This window comes from Triticum aestivum, chromosome 1B, assembly GCF_018294505.1.
Source record: "Triticum aestivum cultivar Chinese Spring chromosome 1B, IWGSC CS RefSeq v2.1, whole genome shotgun sequence".
Taxonomy (NCBI): Eukaryota; Viridiplantae; Streptophyta; class Magnoliopsida; order Poales; family Poaceae; genus Triticum; species Triticum aestivum.
This window is the reverse complement of record NC_057795.1, coordinates 490302883-490321479: the sequence shown is the minus strand read 5'-3', so window position 1 is coordinate 490321479 and position 18597 is coordinate 490302883. Positions and strand designations below refer to the sequence as shown.

Genomic DNA, 18597 nt, shown 5'->3' with positions numbered 1-18597 from the left:
TTTGGCGCTAGGATCATCGGTTATTTGGATCACGATGAGTACGACTCCTTCAACCCCGTTCTCTTGAACACTTCCGGTCGCGATCTACAAGAGTATGTAGATGCATCTCTCTCTCGTTGCTAGATGACTCCATAGATTGATCTTGGTGATGCGTAATTTTTATTTATTTTCTGCAACGATCCCCAACATATACCCGGCAGGCGTCCTGGTTGAGGAGTGCGCCGGACTGGTAGGTGCCCCATACCAGGTAGGCGTCCTGGTTGGGCCCTCAAGTCTTAGATTTTTAGATTTGGCTACGACGTCTGTTTGGTATTAGGCCCAGGCTATCAGCGCCCATTCATCAATTGGATAGGTGTAGCGATAGTTGTTGCTTACACGGTGGCTTTAGTCTTGCTGTTGTATGACTTTGTAAGGTCTTGCGAGAATAATTAATAAAGTGGCCGCATGCATCGTCCGGATGCAGAGGCCGAGGGTCATCCTCCTTTTCTAAAAAAAACAAGGAGTATTACTTAAACAACTCAATTTGCAATTAATCAAATTGATTAGAAAGTTACTTCCAAAAGGGTACTATTGCATTAGGGCAGTCCTAGTGCACCATATAGGAGTTTCGATGCGCTGCTACCTCTGTCGTGCTTTATTAATCCCCTTCGCACTTTGTGTAATACTTCCAAGGTTTTCCAAGAAGAACATGTTGCATCCATATTAACAAGATCACACAATATGTTCAAGCGATGACATCTACCCAAGGAAAGCGATTTATAGGCACATCATCGATGTCCACACCCTACCTCTCAACGTCGGATTTGTAGTGGATGGTCACCACCAACATACCTCGTCAAGCTTCTTGTTGCCATTGTTATCCATTGAGGAGGACACCCGCTCTTGGATGTATGAGAGTGAGATCGGGGAGCGACAAAGATGGTTCTCGCACCTTCTTAAGGGTGGTACACGTGAACAACTATGTTGTGTTCCTTCCGTATTTTCATTTGTATAGACGTAAGTAGGTCCAATGAAATTATTGTTTTATATACATGTGTAGACTATGAAGATAGAGCCACATATAGCCTGAGCACTCCGAATGTTAATAACAGTTTAGCAGACATAGAGTTTAAATTCTGGCAAAGAAATGTTAAAAGAGCAGGACGATAAGAGTTATTTACTATGTATAAAAGCATACCGACGTTTAGACACTACTTGCTCACAAAATTCGTGTGACATGAACAAATGCTCTTTAAACAGAGATGCACAATTAACACACGTGTTTATTCACGGAGGATAGAACGAGCACCTGATCGGTGAACAACAACATCTTAGTCTCGAAGAGGTAAACGACGACGACGACGACCGATAATAGTACACTAGATCAGAATCGCGCCCTGGCGCGAGGGTGCCGGTCCAAACACCAGGTTTAGCATATGCATTCACACTGTATACATCATACAAAGAATAATGGCCAAGGTAACCGTATTTACAATCCACTCAGTATATACCGTAAAGGAAAATCCAAGGACAATCTATGTACAGTTGTACTCAGCCATCAACCATAGTATCTTGAACTTTAACAATAGGCTTATCAAAATTAAAATGGCCTAAGTAAGCATTGGCCCTAATCCAATACGTAAAATCCATAGCATAGAAAGCATCACAAGCATAGAAAGCATATCTTTGTCAGCCAAGCAACCAGATTTAAGCAAAGTAATTTTTGCACTCATTATTATGTCAACCATGATAAAAATAAAAAACTAACAAAGAATCATTCAGAAGTAAGGTTTGTTTGTATGCACACAATAAGGAGCCACCTAACAATGTATAAACATAGAAAGCACGTAGCACAATAGGTTTAGTAGCAAATATCACAGGCATAGGATGTACAAAAGCACATGGTAGCTTACATACAATCCACAACTTTGCATGTCTTGGGCATAATGTAGACCAGGAGGAATGACGACACGACGCGTTCATACTGATTGGTCCTCCAAGATCCAATGTAGAGGTGTTGAAAAAGATGGTCACACAGATCTTGCCGTCATCATGTACAACACGATCATACTGAGCCGGTGATTAGTGTAAGGTGTGCTAGGAGCATGTCAAGAAATGCCCGGTGTGGGATCCTAAACACTCGCTTGGTATCCTGTAGCGCCCGAGAACATAAAACATAAGGCCATGAGGAGCTGCTTACAGTAATTGCATCACAGTACGGGAGATATATCAGAGAAATCAGTCGCGGATAAAAGCAGACATAGTGTTAAAAAGAGATACGTTAAGTCTATCGGTTAATCAGATTGTCTTGAGCATGTGATGAGCATTTTTAAGAACAACGGGGCTATTAGTCAGTTGAAAATACAACTTGTTTTAGTAAGAGTAGTCGATAAGGTAAGATCAATATGATCACCTTCAAAGACAGAAATCTAATTATCACGTAGAATGCTTGCGCTTTGTAAACAAAATACATCTACATAGAAGGCCTAGACAACATCTAATCAATCGAGGAAACACCTACAGAGCTATTAACTACACGAAGAGCACGTCAAAGAAATAGAGTTAAAATCATCACACTGCCTGGATCTAAATATCACCATTTCTTTACTACTATCTGCGAGCATCAATAATCCCTAGATCAGATGCGTGTTTCTTTGCAGAGTTAGCAATGTTTACATCTGTGAGTACTTCTTTTAATTATAAAAATTCCCGAGTCACACACTCATCATATTTTTGCAACCGTCCAGTAAAATCAGAGAGGGGATAGGACGGGTTTCACCTGACCTGTGCAAGCGCCCGTAGACGGTTGTTAGTGGAGCCAGCGGAACCTGACGAGTCATGGACATCGAGCTCTTCGTCAGCCATCTCCATCTGAACAGAACATGTGGATCCAAGAAATTACTTAGAGGCGGGCACACATTTAGAGTTCAAAAGGAAAAAAAACTATGTAACCGTCCATTAGTGAGGACTGACCTGGTCAGTGGAGCTGAGCTGCGAAGGGAGAATGGATATAGAGGGCTTGTCCGGGCACCAAGAGCTCTAACAATGGGGAAACCCCGTAGTTCGGTCTTTTTCCTCTGGTGAATTCTGCGCCATCCTTACATGATTCATTAGCAGCCACCAAGAAACGATCTGCAGAAAACAAAATCAAAGTGAAATCAAATGGAATCACATGCAGGAAGCAGTGAAGTACTATACATGCAAAAAAAGACATGAGGAAGGAAGGGAGCCCAATGGATTATCATTTTCTTCCAATAATTAATTAAATAACATCATCTGCCCCATCATAGGAGCACAAGATGTGTACAGGGCAACAAGAATGCCTCTCATCAGATGGCACTAAGGAAAGCTAATCAGATAGAATACAGAGACGCTAAATGATGGTATGAAGCAGCTCGGTGCATATTGTTATACAGTTCTTGCAATAATGGATCCATAGAGCAGTAGGATATTCAGAACTACATCTCCTGGGAAGGCCATCATGACATTCAGTATTATTTAATAGATCCATATTCAGTATGCTATTCTTGAAATTGGAGGATCACTTCAATCCGGATTTTGCTACATGTGAACTTATCAATGCAATTCATTTGTGCTGCTCTCTCTTCCTAAGCTAACCACGGCCATAACCAGGCAAAAAGGGAGGAAACTGGATGGCATAACTGAAAGACCAAGTATACTGGTGGGGCGTAGATGCATACCGAAACGCAACTGTAGAACTGCATGTCATAGGAGAAGAAATAAATCTAGTATATAAATAAGACATAAAACTCTAATAGAAAGAGGAATCAAAATTCCATGAGGGGAATACATCGTAGAATTGGTACTAAAAATTTAATTTGACTAATTTAATGCAGAGACAAATGCAATGAGAAGATAGGAGCATCAATATATATATATTCGAGGTCAGTATTCAGTCCCAATCTCTCCAATTCATGCAACATCCTTGCAAGCAAGCATGAGAATTGCAACAATCATCCAGGAACTCATGGTACAACCTACCCAATCTCAACCAGCACCAAAAATTGGTGATCCCATGAATGCATTAAGTTTGGACCAACTCTCAAAAGTTGTCCCTGAAAAAATTGGACAAAGTGAAACTACTAATACTTTCCACTTACACAAAACAGAAAGCTATGCACGACTCGGCACATACTTAAAATTGCAAGGTTTAACTGAGTTCACTAAAGAAACTGAATTATCCATACACTTGTGCTGCCGAGGATCGTCGTCAGCTTATTTCAAAATTTCAATTTAATACAAAATACAAAATGGTGGCAACTAAAAAAAATGGAAGTATAAAAGGAATCATACTTGGACAAAGGAAATTCACTAAACCAAACGAATTTTAAATTTTCACAAGCTATATATTGAAGTCTATACTTGGACAAGCACGTAGATATAACTATGTAAAATCCAGTTCTACTTCATATGCCATGCTTTCGAAAATATCTACAATAAAAGTTTGTTCTTAAGAAAAGAAGATCCACGTTGGAAGAAAAACATCTAGTAAGTTGTCGGCATGGCCGCAAGGGACATACAAAGGTCTTCATAGCAGCATCTCTTCTGAAAGACCATCGTATGATTCGTATCTCTCTTATCTATCCCAGGCTGTTGCCCATGAGATTTTTCTACTTACACATTTATATAAACAATCGAGGCACGCATCTGCAACCTTAAATTCAGAACACAAATTGAGAAAAAAAAAGTGCAGCCACCTAATGAGAATAACCATGAAAGAACACATACATCTCACCAAACAAAGAACTGGTTGTGAACTTGAGGCCAAGACATAAAACGACATCATAAGAGACACTAAGCTCACCTGTGTCAGCTTGTCGTTCCTGTCGCCGATGGTGTTATTACTTGAGTAAATGATGAGAGTGGTCAGGGCCTTCTTTCCTTCAGTTTCACATCCCTATCTCATGGTGTTTGCACTCTAGGAGCTTTAAGGGCTTGCAGAACAATATCGTTAGAAGCTATTTTCAGGAGTAAAACATAAGGATAGGAAAATCCAATGATCTCCTCTGACATATGGCCAAAACACCCTACAGATAAATTCATCATGCATTTTACCTCGAAAACATGCACTCCTCCCTCCCAAGCCGCTGAAGGAAGAACATGACCGTGAGACTAAATAATGGAATTATTCTCATAAATCAGTTAAACTTTTAACAATATCATTACCTAATTATGCTACCAAAACAACTATAAGTTGTTTATCGTTACAAGAAACAACAATATTTTTTACTATTTAGCCCTAAATGGAGACACCAAATTATGATGTAGATCTTTTCCAAGATGAACACTGAACCCATAACATTGAAATCAAATAAGCCAATGCAAAAGGAAATACAAAAGTGAAACTGATTCGTCACCAGCTCGTCCATATGCAATCACCTTGGTCGTGCAAGCATCCACGAAGCACTTTCGCTTGCCGATGATCAACCTTACTAACAGTCCTACAAATCAAAAGAACATATTGATTTAAGGAGGATAAACAAACACAAAAAACTTTCAGATATTGACATAGGCTACCTTACACTGTCCACATATGCTAATTACAATGTTGGTCGTTTAAGACTCTTGGATGGCCTAAAAGGAGCAGTTTTGGTTTATCTACACCAAGAACAGGAGCAAAGGAGCTCCAGGACAAATATTTTAAACAACATTACACCTAAGGAGCTAGCAATATGTGGAAAGAAATATTCCAATAGAGAGCAAATAAGTCATATTTACTGCAAGAGGATCATGGTCAAATTCAGTATCAGACATGGCTCGAGGCAATGAACAATGCCAAGAAATCAAGTACCACTTAGATCAAAACAACCTAGAACTAAATACACGAAGTAGACTATAATCTAGTGAATGAACATGTGTCAAATCAATCAAATGAGGGAAATCATGGATAACAAAGCGAGGCCACCACCATTGGGGCCTCATGTCCATCTTCTCCAAAGCACTGAGAAAACAAAACTGAATGTTAAACAGTGTTGTATTCCCGATCCAAATTGTGTGAGTAATAGCAGCACCAAAGAAGAGTAAACATGGGAGCGATGCACGGCTAAGGTTAGCTAATCTAGTTCTCTAATTATTGACATGTACAATAAGTAAGAGCATACTAATGCCTTGGACCTGATGGTGCCAGGTAAACAGGCTAAATATCAAGTTATCAACACTGGATAGGAGTGGCACTAATATTGCTGCTTATTGTGAGCCTCATCTGACTCTGGTAGTTTGCATTGACACCATACACAGTATGACAAAGACTTTAGCTGAAAAGAAATGGTGGACGTAGTAATTAAACAGCCTATGTATAAGAATCCATGTGGATTATTAAGTCATATACCATCAAAGGTTTTTTGCTTCCTGCAATGGACACAAATTTTTACAATATTGAAGGAAATAATTTGGCATAGCTACATAACTGATTTTCTACCTGACTGTGAGCTACAACCACGATGCCCAAATGCTGGAAGCGGCATATGCCAATCAGGATACCTCACAAAATATTCTCAGAATGCATTGACGAATATTTATGCAAACCAACCACTGTTGCGTCACCTTCTCACCTGCAGCTTGGGAGCAGGCCACCACCGTTGACCGCCGCTCTGCCTCTTGTCGGCTGGATCCACCCCTGCTGTGGTTGTCGGCGTTGATGGAAAGCAGAGTGTCTTGGAGCGGCACGCCACTGTCGACCATAAAGAGCACTAAAACTTTTGCTAACAATATCATAAGACCAGTAACATATATGTATACATCCTAAATAGTAAATATCGATAATCCTTCATATCATCTAAGAATAAAATTCAGCTGGTAGGCTTCTCACTATTAATTTAGTAGGAGATGGCTACCTCATCTTTTACTATTTTTTACACCTAAAAGGAAAATATATGGCTTCTCACTATTAATTCAGGAGGTAGGCTGCTCACTGAGAGTTTTTACAATGTCAATCATAGGATTCAATGATTCATACCTCTGTATCGATGGAAAATGCATCATAAACATGATCCTAGTCTTGTTCAGCTACTACATCTTTAAATTTAAGCTGCCGAAGAGTAGGATCTATCACATTTGGGTAGCTTCCTTTGTATTCTTGAGTATAGTGTGATGAACATTATTCAGTGAGAAACCAATTTTGGCTAGCAAGAACAGAGGGTAAGCCTCAAACTCACCATGGCTAAGAAAAGGTCGCGGCTCGCATGAGAGCCAATTTCAACAGAGGGTAAACTCCAAACTCACCATGGAATCCTGCCTTTGCTTCGCTCCTGCTTCTTCTGACAAAATTAACAAAGTTCAAAAAAGATTAGTAGAAGCCCAAGATCCTGGAGGCACAAACTCCAAACATCAGAAATTACTTTTTGAAAAGAAGAAGCAATTTGACCTTTGCTAGGCTAAACAAAAAAAGAAAGATCGTGATAATATTTAGATGACAATCGAGGTGGTTTGCACAATCTGACATATAAGTTCTAACTACAGATGGATAAAGACACATGGCCAATTACCTGATAGACCTATTGTTGTGGTTATTTTGTTGTCCATCCAATAGAAAAGAAAATGTATCCTTTCTTCTGTAGGAATCTGAGAGGGACACACAAGTTGTTCAAAGTTGTCCTGACCAAAGACAGAGTCAGTATAAGACCAAAAGAAGTAGACCAACAATCTTGAGACATCTCATATTCAAATGCATATGCAGAAAGACCTACCCTGGCTACCCTGCAACCAATTTGTCTGCTAGTATCAGATAGGAACAAAAAATTCCTTGAGAAAGGATACAACCTCATGACAAATCGGTCCTCCTAAACAGAAAATAAACAGGTACCCAACAAGCTAAGGAAGGCAACAAAAACTACTGTGCAGATACCTAGGACACATCTAGTTCTACCCACCCCCTCAATTCTAACCTATTCACACAATGCAAAATTGAAGAACACAACATCATGAGAAAAAAATGCAAAGCTGGATCTGCCTCTCTATGAACACCACACCAAATTGCTAGGGTTTTCTATTCCACGCTCAGCAGTTTGAAATCTCCAGGTCCAGATTCTCTAGGGAGGGAGAGGGGGAGGGGGGAGAGATGCACCTGGAGGTCTAGCAGGTGCAACACGAAGGAGTGGTGAGCTTACCGTTGCCGCTGCTCTCACGACGAGCTTGCAGTCGCATCGCATCAGCCCGACCGCCGCCGCTACTGATGGCGTCGGCACGGAGAAGGCAGTGATGGAGGAAGCATCCCTCCATCCAGGGAACCACGCCGGGGAGCTCCTGGTCGTCAGGCTGTGCGGCGGCTGCCGCGGCCCCTTACTGCCGCGGGATCAGGCGCGCGAGCTCCTAGGGGGAGCTACAACGCAAGCGACAGCTGCACCCCTCCGGGTGACGTAGGAGAAGGAGGACCGGCGGAGGAGGGGCAAGAAGGAGCCAACGGGGAGGAGGCGCCGGAGGAGAAGGAAGGAAGAGGCGAGGCCGGGAGGAGATTTGGAAGGAAAGAGAGGTGAGGCGAGAGGAAGGGGAAGGGGGCGGTGCGAGTGCGGCTGTGCGGGAGGAGCGATGACTAGGTGCAGCTGGGGGCGGAGGCTGGGGGCGGCGGCGGCGGATGGGGAAGAACGCAGGTAGCAGCAGATGGGGAAGAACGCAGGCGGGGCGGCGAGGACTGAGGGAGGGAGAGGGAGAGGAAAGGGCGGCGGCGATGCGGGCGGGGCGGCGGCATTGCGGGCGGGAGAAGGAGGGGAGAGGGCGGGGCGATGCGGGCGGGGCGGCGAGGACGAGGGAGGGGGCGCGAGTGCGGGCTAGGTCATCTCCACGCGGGTGGTCAAGTTTTATACACCTGCAGGCGAAATGACGAAAATGCCCCCGATGGGGCAGACTAATTACGCGCGGTGGCGCGAAACGGTAGTAACTATTCATTCCAGCAGTAACTTTTTTTGATCCGACGGACGCGGTCGCTCTAGGGGTCGATCCGACGGCCCAGATCCGATCAAGCCAGCCGATCCGACGGCCAGGAATCCCAAACGGCTGAGGAACCGGGAGGATCACTGGCATTCTTATTACTCGATGCATTGTCAGCGTGCATTGTGAGGCCACATGTACGCATAAATACGGTGACAATTCTCATCTTATATGAGCTTCTCTTATTGGCGGAACAAGTCTTGTGATCTGAGTTGAACTGGTTAGTTCTTTTTGCAACGTGGCATTGATGGTGGAGCGCATGTCGGCACACCGGAACATCTTGACACGGCCTGTCTGCACCGCGCGGCATGTGGAGCAGCCCTTGGGGCACTGAGGATGGGCGTCGTCACATACATCGACCCCCGAGAATGACCTGCATTTGTCACAACACTTGGGGAAGTAGTTGGCTGCACGCACACATAGCATGGTATCATGTTAGTAATCACTTATAAGGTATATAAGACATCAATGGAATTGCAAAAAGGCAATCAAACTTTTTTAAGGAAACAAATAGAATAAAGAAGCATGAACAACTACGAACCATTCACGTGTGGGAGGATTCCCATGACCAGGATGGCCTGGAGGACAAGGATCGCCACGAGCTTGGTGTTCTTCATGGTTGATTTTAAGGTTTTCGAGCAAATGTCTCTCACTTATCTCTTTAGGTTGTGAGTGGAATACTATGTTGTAATTGCTGTTATTGGCCAGAGTTAGTAGCACCTCTATTTATAGGTGCAGATTTGGCGCCTTACTTTCCAATCTACCATGCCCGCGTGCCATCAACTGGGTGAGTGGGATGATAAAGTTCGACACACAACGTGCACCACTACACACATATTTTTTTTCACATGTTCAATGGACATGCAAATTGGCAATCATTCGACTTGTAGGCCAAATCTAGGCCAAGCTAATTGTTATGTCTTCATCTATAACCTTTCAAAAACATCTCCATCTGTATTTGGTGAAGACACTTGGAACACGATCTTCAAATGTATCCTGCACATAGCTCATGCACCACCTCTCGCCTCCTTGAGTATAGGACATACCTGGACCAAATGGATACATGTAAAGTTTAAGCGTGTTTCTGATTATAAGTTTTTTGAGATTCTTTAATGTCTAAGTCAACACATTGAGCTTTCCTACGTGTCATGCATGGATAAGTGTATTGAGATTACATCGGACCGCTAGCATCATCGACTTAGACAAAAGAAAACCTCACTCAACCTAAGTACCACAAACACATTTCATTAATAACCTACATATAATCATAAAGTTTTCTTACTTCAAAAGCTAGCACATTTTCATTATTCACTAAAAAAATTACCTCATAAATAGACTCGTTATACTACATACTCTCTCACAACTAGCCTATGCTTCTTTGGATCTAATAGGTGGCCAACAAAAACGAGGCGGATCACTGCTATTGAACTAATAGGTGTGACAGGGTAAATATGAAATACGTGTCTGTACATTAAGAAGTTTACCTTTTCTTTTTTGAAATATTTTGACTTTGCTTCTATGGCTTGGGATTAGGAAGTCTAGGAGGAGTGAGCTTTGTTCTTACTCTCTCATCCGTGATATTACTCCTGGTCGCATCCAGGACATTGTATGCAATGACTCTGTGACATGAATAAAGAGCTGCCTTACTAATGTTCAAAAAAGTTCCTTATCACTTTATAGAGTTACCTCGGTTTCGTTTGACATGAACAATTCCCTTTCCAATACACATCAGGTCTACACGGCTACTATCTTCACATATCTACCACCGCCACTTTACTCACCCCTTACTTGTCTCCGCGTCACGTCACCGCCACATTTCATAAGATTAATATGGACTGTGAAGGTATATAGATAGGCACGCCATGGTAGAGAAATAATGCGCTAAAAGGATACACATGGCTTGTAACTTTGTGTATCAAATTCAAATTAGGAGAACCAAGTGTCGCACGTGTGTTTAGCAGCACGGGCGTGTTCGCTGCCCACCAGTGTTCGAGTCCTGGACTTAGCACTGTGTGGCTCATGTGTTTCTTCTATAAACTAAACCACCAAGGGCTACAGTCTTTTTCTTTGGGGCGATAACAAAGGGACAAACCTTACTAAAGCCAGGTCACCGACAAGAAAAATAGGCATACGACTCCCTTTGCAGCAAATCAAACGATCTTCCATGTTCTTCTTAAACCAGAACACGGTCTTCAATTGGTAAAAGTGTTCACCAGCGAGAAAAAACATACTACTCGCGTGGGAGCTTCAGGACCTGCTGTCGCGTACTGCAGTGCAGATTGCACGGGCGCAAATTACTGCAGTTGTAAACACACAGCTTTCACGTTCTATTTGTACGCACAGAACTTGGCCCTTGTGTGATAGAAGAAGTTGCCCCTTGCATGATAGAAACGGCATCACTGAGCCAGTCAATGTCGCATAGCCTTTGCTAAAGAAAGGGAAAATGTCGCATGGCCGGCCAGGCGGCCACTACTTCCACGTGAGCTTGAGATTGCATCAAGCCATGATGACGAGCCCAGTACCACATGCAAAACTTGTACGGAGTACGTACTACGGCTATAGAAGGCACAGGTGGCTGGCAACAAGTGCAGACACCATCGAGCCATGGTAAATTTCTGCCGCAAAGAATAGGCACTGTAACATGTAAAATGCAAGGTAAAAACACTCCACGGATCGTTGCAATGTCTTCCAAGAAGAAAATGGCTTGCATCCATATTAACTACATGTCTACATCACACGATATATTTAATTGATGATATTTACCAAAGTAAAGGAGTAAGTTGCATTGGTGAGCACCCTGGCCTCTTATTAGAGCATCTACAGCCGGACTCAGTAAATCCGGCAAGACCATTGGAGAGTGGAGTGAAGTGGCTAGGATTTGCTTCGGCGAGCGGATGAGGACGAATGTATGTGCGATCGGGTGGGCCAACGTCGGCCGGGTCCGATGTGGCGGGCTGTCCCGGGCATGCCAAGACGCCCCCATATCCGCCACATTTTTGGGTTGGATATGAGGGTGCCGGTCAGTGTTTGAAGCCAGTTTGCGACGGTCGTCCGGGCGTTTGAGAAAGGTTTGAGACGCCCGACTGTAGATGCTCTTACTCATTTGGATCTATAAGCAGCCGGCATCCAGCCTACCTCCCGACATCGAGTTTGCAATGGATTGTTGCCGCCAATGGAACGAGCGAGAGACCTGGGGCTAGGGGCAGGGGTGGTGGGGATGATTCTCATACCTTCTCAAGGGCGACACACGTGAACAATTACGTTCTGTATTTCTTTACGCATTTCCTTATATATAGACTTAAAGTAGACACAATAAATTTATTATTTGGCACATATATGTATGCATTGGGACCAAGAGGGTAGATCTACCAATAGTCTGAGCACTCTGAATGTTACAGACAATTTGGCAGCCAAAAATTTCGAATTTTGGGAGAGAGAATAGTAGGACAATAAGAGTTCTCTACAGTGCAGACAAGTAGAAAGATATTAAAGCCATGTCCCTAAGAAAATGGCGTGACATGACCAAAGGCATTTTAAGCTGAGACACACAACCAACACACGTTTTTATTCGCGGATGATACAACAGGCACCTGAAAGGCGAGCAACAACAGACAACTCTTGAAGAAGAAATTAAAACGAAGAACAATGACGGTGATGAAACAACGACGACCGACAACAGCGTATGTATTGTCGGTATGCAAGGTGGAGCCACAGGCACGCACAAACACTGTGACAAGCTGGCTCATCATCTGAGCTTTATTTTAGACGGCACACCACGTCTGAGCCTGAAGCCCTGAACGGATCAGTGCTTCTTGCATGGCCCGCCGCAGGTGCCGTCGACGGTGCTCTTCATGTCGGCGCACCGGAACGTCTTGTGAGGGCTCGGCGTCACCACGCGGCAGGCCGAGCAGCCCTTGGGGCACTGGGGGTGTGCGTCGTCGCAGACGTCGACCCCCGAGAAGGACCTGCAGTTGTTGCAGCACTTCGGGAAGTAATCGGCTGCACACATGCATGGCATGACATCACAATTAGTTAATCACATAAGATATAATAAGACTCAATGTAATCACACAAGGGCATTCAATCTGTCAGGGAAACAAATAGAATAAACAAGCATGAACAACCACCAACCATTCACGTGTGCGAGGATTCCCATGACCATGATGGCCTGGAGGACAAGGATCGCCACGAGCTTGGTGTTCTTCATGGTTGCTTCTATGGTTTGCCGCAAAGCTCTCTCACTTCTGTCTTATGGTTGTGTGTAAAGCTATGTTGTAGTTGTTGTTCGCCAGAGCTCGTAGCACCTCTATTTATAGGTGCAGATTTGGCACCTTACTTGGCAATCTGCTTTGCATGCATGCATGCCATCATGAGCGGGATGATAAAGTTTGAGACACATGGGGGCACCACTGCACACATTTGTGTTCCACATGACATATCCGCACAGGGCAATTATTACACTTGTAGCACAAATCCAAGACTGACTTAAATTTTCTTGAAATATTTTGATTGTGGTTCTGAGGCTTTCGACCACAGAAATCTGCGAGGACAGAGCTTTGTTCTTACTCTCTCTTGCATGGTGTTAGAGCATTTCCAACAGACGCCCAAAAAAGCGACGCGCTAAAATAATTTTACAGCGTCATTTTAGTAATTTTAGCGCGCCGTGGCAGATTCAGTCCAGCAGACGCACAAAAATATAGCGCGTAGCGGTCCAGCAGACGCACTAAAAAAATAAAGCATCACAAATATATCTACAACAAACAGGTCCCTAACATTTACAGATAAATCCATCTGACCAAAACAAAAACGCAATTAGGTCCCCACTTGTTGGATCGTTGAAATCCCGGCCACCACACGCGAGCAAGCTTGATGCACAAACACGAGCTAGCTAGCTTGGCTTCCCTATCAGCTGGCTTGCAATTGATCGGAAACCGCGAGCTCCGCATGCAACGCTTGTTGGAAATATGCCCTAGAGGCAATAATAAAAGGATTATTATTATATTTCCTTGTTCATGATAATTGTCTTTTATACATGCTATAATTGTATTATCCGGAAATCGTAATACACGTGTGAATACATAGACCACAATACGTCCCTAGAAAGCCTCTAGTTGACTAGCTCGTTGGTCAACGGATAGTCATGGTTTCCTGACTATGGACATTGGATGTCGTTGACAACGGGATCACATCATTAGGAGAATGATGTGATGGATAAGACCCAATTCTAAGCATAGCACAAGATCGTGTAGTTCGTTTTGCTAGAGCTTTTCCAGTGTCAAGTATCTTTTCCTTAAACCATGAGATCGTGTAACTCCCGGATACCGTAGGAGTGCTTTGGGTGTACCAAACGTCACAACGTAACTGGGTGACTATAAAGGTGCACTACAGGTATCTCCGAAAGTGTCTGTTGGGTTGACACGGATCGAGACTAAGATTTGCCACTCTGTATTACGGAGAGGTATCACTGGGCCCACTCGGTAGTGCATCATCATAATGAGCTCAAAGTGACCAAGTGTCTGGTCACGAGATCATGCATTACGGTATGAGTAAAGTGACTTGCCGGCAACAAGATTGAACGAGGTATTGGGATACCGACGATCGAATCTCGGGCAAGTAACATACCGTCTGACAAAGGGAATAGTATACGGGGTTGTTTGAATCCTCGACATCATGGTTCATCCGATGAGATCATTGAGGAGTATGTGGGAGCCAACATGGGTATCCAGATCCCGCTGTTGGTTATTGACCGGAGAGCCGTCTCGGTCATGTCTGCATGTCTCCCGAACCCATAGGGTCTACACACTTAAGGTTCGGTGATGCTAGGGTTATTAGGAAGACTTGTATGTGATTACCGAATGTTGTTGGGAGTCCCGGATGAGATCCCGGACGTCACGAGGAGTTCCAGAATGGTCCGGAGGTAAAGATTTATATATGGGAAGTTGTCATACGGTCACCGGAAAGTTTCAGAGGCATATCGGTATTGTACCGGGGCCACCGGAGGGGTTCCGGGGGGTCCACCGGGAGGGGCCACCCCTCTCGGAGGGCCTCATGGGCCATAGGGGGCAGGGAAACAGCCCCTGGAGGCCTGGGCGCCCCCCCTTGGGCCGATGCGCCTAGGGTTGGGGGGGAACCCTAGTGGGGGCGCCCCCCTTGCTTGGGGGGCAAGCCCCCTCCCTTGGCCACCGCCCCCCTTCTAGATCTCATCTAGAGGGGGCCGGCCCCCTTCCCCCTTCCCCTATAAATAGAGGGGCGAGGGGAGGGCTGCACATAACATCCAAGGCGCAGCCCCTCCCCTCCCCAACACCTCTCCTCCTTTGTTACGTGCTTGGCGAAGCCCTATCGCAGTACTGCCTCTCCACCATCACCACACCGTCGTGCTGCTGCTGGAGCCTTCTTCCTCAACCTCTCCTTCCCCCTTGCTGGATCAAGAAGGAGGAGACGTCATCCGCTCCATACGTGTGTTGAACGCGGAGGTGCTGTCCTTTCGGCACTTGGTCATCGGTGATTTGGATCACGGCGAGTACGACTCCATCATCCCCGTTCTCTTGAACGCTTCCGCTCGCGATCTACAAAGGTATGTAGATGCACTCCTATCACTCGTTGCTTAGATGAACTCGTAAATGGATCTTGGTGAAACCGTAGGAATTTTTTTATTTTCTGCAACGTTCCCCAACAGTGGCATCAGAGCTAGGTCTATGCGTAGTTCTCTATAGCACGAGTAGAACACAATTTTGTTGTGGGCGTAGATCTTGTCAACTTGCTTGCCGCTACTAGTCTTATTTTGCTTCAGCGGTATTGTGGGATGAAGCGGCCCGGACCGACCTTACACGTACGCTTACGTGAGACAGGTTCCACCGACTGACATGCACTAGTTGCAATAGGTGGCTAGCGGGTGTCTGTCTCTCCCACTTTAGTTGGAGCGGATTCGACGAAAAGGGTCCTTATGAAGGGTAAATAGAAGTTGACAAAATCACGTTGTGGTTATTCGTAGGTAAGAAAACATTCTTGCTAGAACCCATTTGCAGCCACGTAAAAGATGCAACAACAATTAGAGGACGTCTAACTTGTTTTTGCAGCAATTGTCATGTGATGTGATATGGCTAGAAGTTGTGATGAATGATGAATGATATATTGTGATGTATGAGATCATGTTCTTATAATAGGAATCACGACTTGCATGTCGATGAGTATGACAACCGGCAAGAGCCATAGGAGTTGTCTTTATTTTTTGTATGACCTGCGTGTCATTGAAGAACGCCATATAAATTACTTTACTTTATTGCTAAACACGTTAGCCATAAAAGTAGAAGTAGTCGTTGGCGTGACAACTTCATGAAGACACGATGATGGAGATCATGATGATGGAGATCATGGTGTCATGCCGGTGACGAAGATGATCATGGAGCCCCGAAGATGGAGAACAAAGGAGCTATATAATATTGGCCATATCATGTCACTAGTATATAATTGCATGTGATGTTTATTATGTTTATGCATCTTGGTTACCTAGAATGACGGTAGTAAGTAAGATGATCCCTTATAATAATTTCAAGAAAGTGTTCCCCCTAACTGTGCGTCGTTGCTAAAGTTCGTCGTTTCGAAGCACCACGTGATGATCGGGTGTGATAGATCCTTACGTTCACATACAACGGGTGTAAGACAGTTTTACACATGCATAAACACTTAGGGTTAACTTGACGAGCCTAGCATGTACAGACATGGCCTCAGAACACAAGAGACCGAAAGGTCGAACATGAGTCGTATGGAAGATACGATCAACATGGAGATGTTCACCGATGATGACTAGTCCGTCTCACGTGATGACCGGACACGGCCTAGTCGACTCGGATCGTGTAACACTTAGATGACTAGAGGGATGTCAATCTGAGTGGGAGTTCATTAAATAATTTGATTAGATGAACTAAATTATCATGAACTTAGTCTAAAGTCTTTGCAAAATATGTCTTATAGATCAAATGGCCAACGCACATGTCAACATGAACTTGAACACGTTCCTAGAGAAAACTAAGCTGAAAGATGATGGTAGCAACTATTCGGACTGGGTTCGGTACCTGAGGATCATCCTCATAGCAGCCAAGAAAGATTATGTCCTAGAAGCACCGCTAGGTGAAGCACCCATCCTAGAAAACCAAGACGTTATGAACGCTTGGCAGTCACGTGCTGATGATTACTCCCTCGTTCAGTGCGGCATGCTTTACAGCTTAGAACCGGGGCTCCAAAAGCGTTTTGAGCGACACGGAGCATATGAGATGTTCGAGGAGCTGAAAATGGTTTTTCAAGCTCATGCCCGGGTCGAGAGATATGAAGTCTCCGACAAGTTCGATAGTTGTAAGATGGAGGAAAACAGTTCTGTCAGTGAGCACATACTCAAAATGTCTGGGTTGCATAACCGCCTGTCCCAGCTGGAGATCAACCTCTCGGACGAGGCGGTCATTGACAGAATCCTTCAGTCGCTCCCACCGAGCTACAAGAGCTTTGTGTTGAACTACAATATGTAGGGGATGGTGAAGACCATTCCTGAAGTATTTTCAATGCTGAAGTTAGCAGAGGTTGAAATCAAGAAAGAACATCAAGTGTTGATGGTCAATAAGACCACTAAGTTCAAGAAGGGCAAGGGTAAGAAGAACTTCAAGAAGGACGGCAAAGATGTTGTCGCGCCCGGTAAGCCAGTTGCCGGGAAGAAGTCAAAGAATGAACCCAAGCCTGAGACTGAGTGCCTTTATTGCAAAGGGAAGGGTCACTGGAAGGGGAACTGCCCCAAATACTTAGCGGACAAGAAGGCCGGCAACACTAAAGGTATATTTGATATACATGTAATTGATGTGTACCTTACTAGTACTCGTAGTAACTCCTGGGTATTTGATACCGGTGCCGTTGCTCATATTTGTAACTCACAGCAGGAGCTGCAGAATAAGCGGAGACTGGCGAAGGACGAGGTGACGATGCGCGTCGGGAATGGTTCCAAGGTCGATGTGATCGCCGTCGGCACGCTACCTCTACATTTACCTACGAGATTAGTTTAAACCTCAATAATTGTTATTTAGTGCCAAGTTTGAGCATGAACATTGTATCTGGATCTCGTTTGATGCGAGATGGCTACTCATTTAAATCCGAGAATAATGGTTGTTCTATTTATATGAGAGATATGTTTTATGGTCATGCCCCGATGGTCAATGGTTTATTCTTAATGAATCTCGAACGTAATGTTACACATATTCATAGTGTGAATACCAAAAGATATAAAGTTGATAACGATAGTCCCACATACTTGTGGCACTGCCGCCTTGGTCACATTGGTGTCAAGCACATGAAGAAGCTCCATGCTGATGGACTTTTAGAGTCTCTCGATTATGAATCATTTGACACATGCGAACCATGCCTCATGGGCAAAATGACCAAGACCCCGTTCTCCGAAACAATGGAGCGAGCAACCAACTTATTGGAAATCATACATACTGATGTGTGTGGTCCAATGAGTGTTGAGGCTCGCGGAGGATATCGTTATGTTCTCACTCTCACAGATGACTTGAGTAGATATGGGTATGTCTACTTAATGAAACACAAGTCTGAGACCTTTGAAAAGTTCAAGGAATTTCAGAATGAGGTAGAGAATCAACGTGAACGAAAGATAAAATTCTTACGATCAGATCGTGA

General features: G+C 44.2%; 2 protein-coding genes across 2 annotated transcripts; both read right to left on the bottom strand.

Moving 5' to 3' along the window:
* Positions 1-9084: 9084 nt before the first annotated feature.
* Positions 9085-9606, bottom strand: LOC123079129 (uncharacterized). Its single transcript, XM_044501808.1, has 2 exons — positions 9464-9606; positions 9085-9329 (listed from the first exon to the last, which is right to left on the bottom strand). The coding sequence occupies exons 1-2, from the start codon at positions 9537-9539 to the stop codon at positions 9085-9087; spliced, it is 321 nt and encodes a 106-aa protein (XP_044357743.1). The 5' UTR covers positions 9540-9606.
* A 2855-nt stretch (positions 9607-12461) lies between these two features.
* Positions 12462-13272, bottom strand: LOC123134017 (Bowman-Birk type proteinase inhibitor B5). The gene is made up of 2 exons (XM_044553382.1): positions 13054-13272; positions 12462-12921 (listed from the first exon to the last, which is right to left on the bottom strand). The coding sequence occupies exons 1-2, from the start codon at positions 13127-13129 to the stop codon at positions 12725-12727; spliced, it is 273 nt and encodes a 90-aa protein (XP_044409317.1). The 5' UTR covers positions 13130-13272; the 3' UTR covers positions 12462-12724.
* Positions 13273-18597: the final 5325 nt, after the last annotated feature.

Bases quoted from the DNA above. Each gene is read 5' to 3' on its own strand.
- LOC123079129 (XM_044501808.1), bottom strand. From the start codon at position 9,539: ATGAAGAACACCAAGCTCGTGGCGATCCTTGTCCTCCAGGCCATCCTG. The intron at 9,330-9,463 runs GTTCGTAGTTGT...GTGTGCGTGCAG, and splicing joins AATCCTCCCACACGTGAATG to CCAACTACTTCCCCAAGTGT.
- LOC123134017 (XM_044553382.1), bottom strand. From the start codon at position 13,129: ATGAAGAACACCAAGCTCGTGGCGATCCTTGTCCTCCAGGCCATCATG. The intron at 12,922-13,053 runs GTTGGTGGTTGT...GCATGTGTGCAG, and splicing joins AATCCTCGCACACGTGAATG to CCGATTACTTCCCGAAGTGC.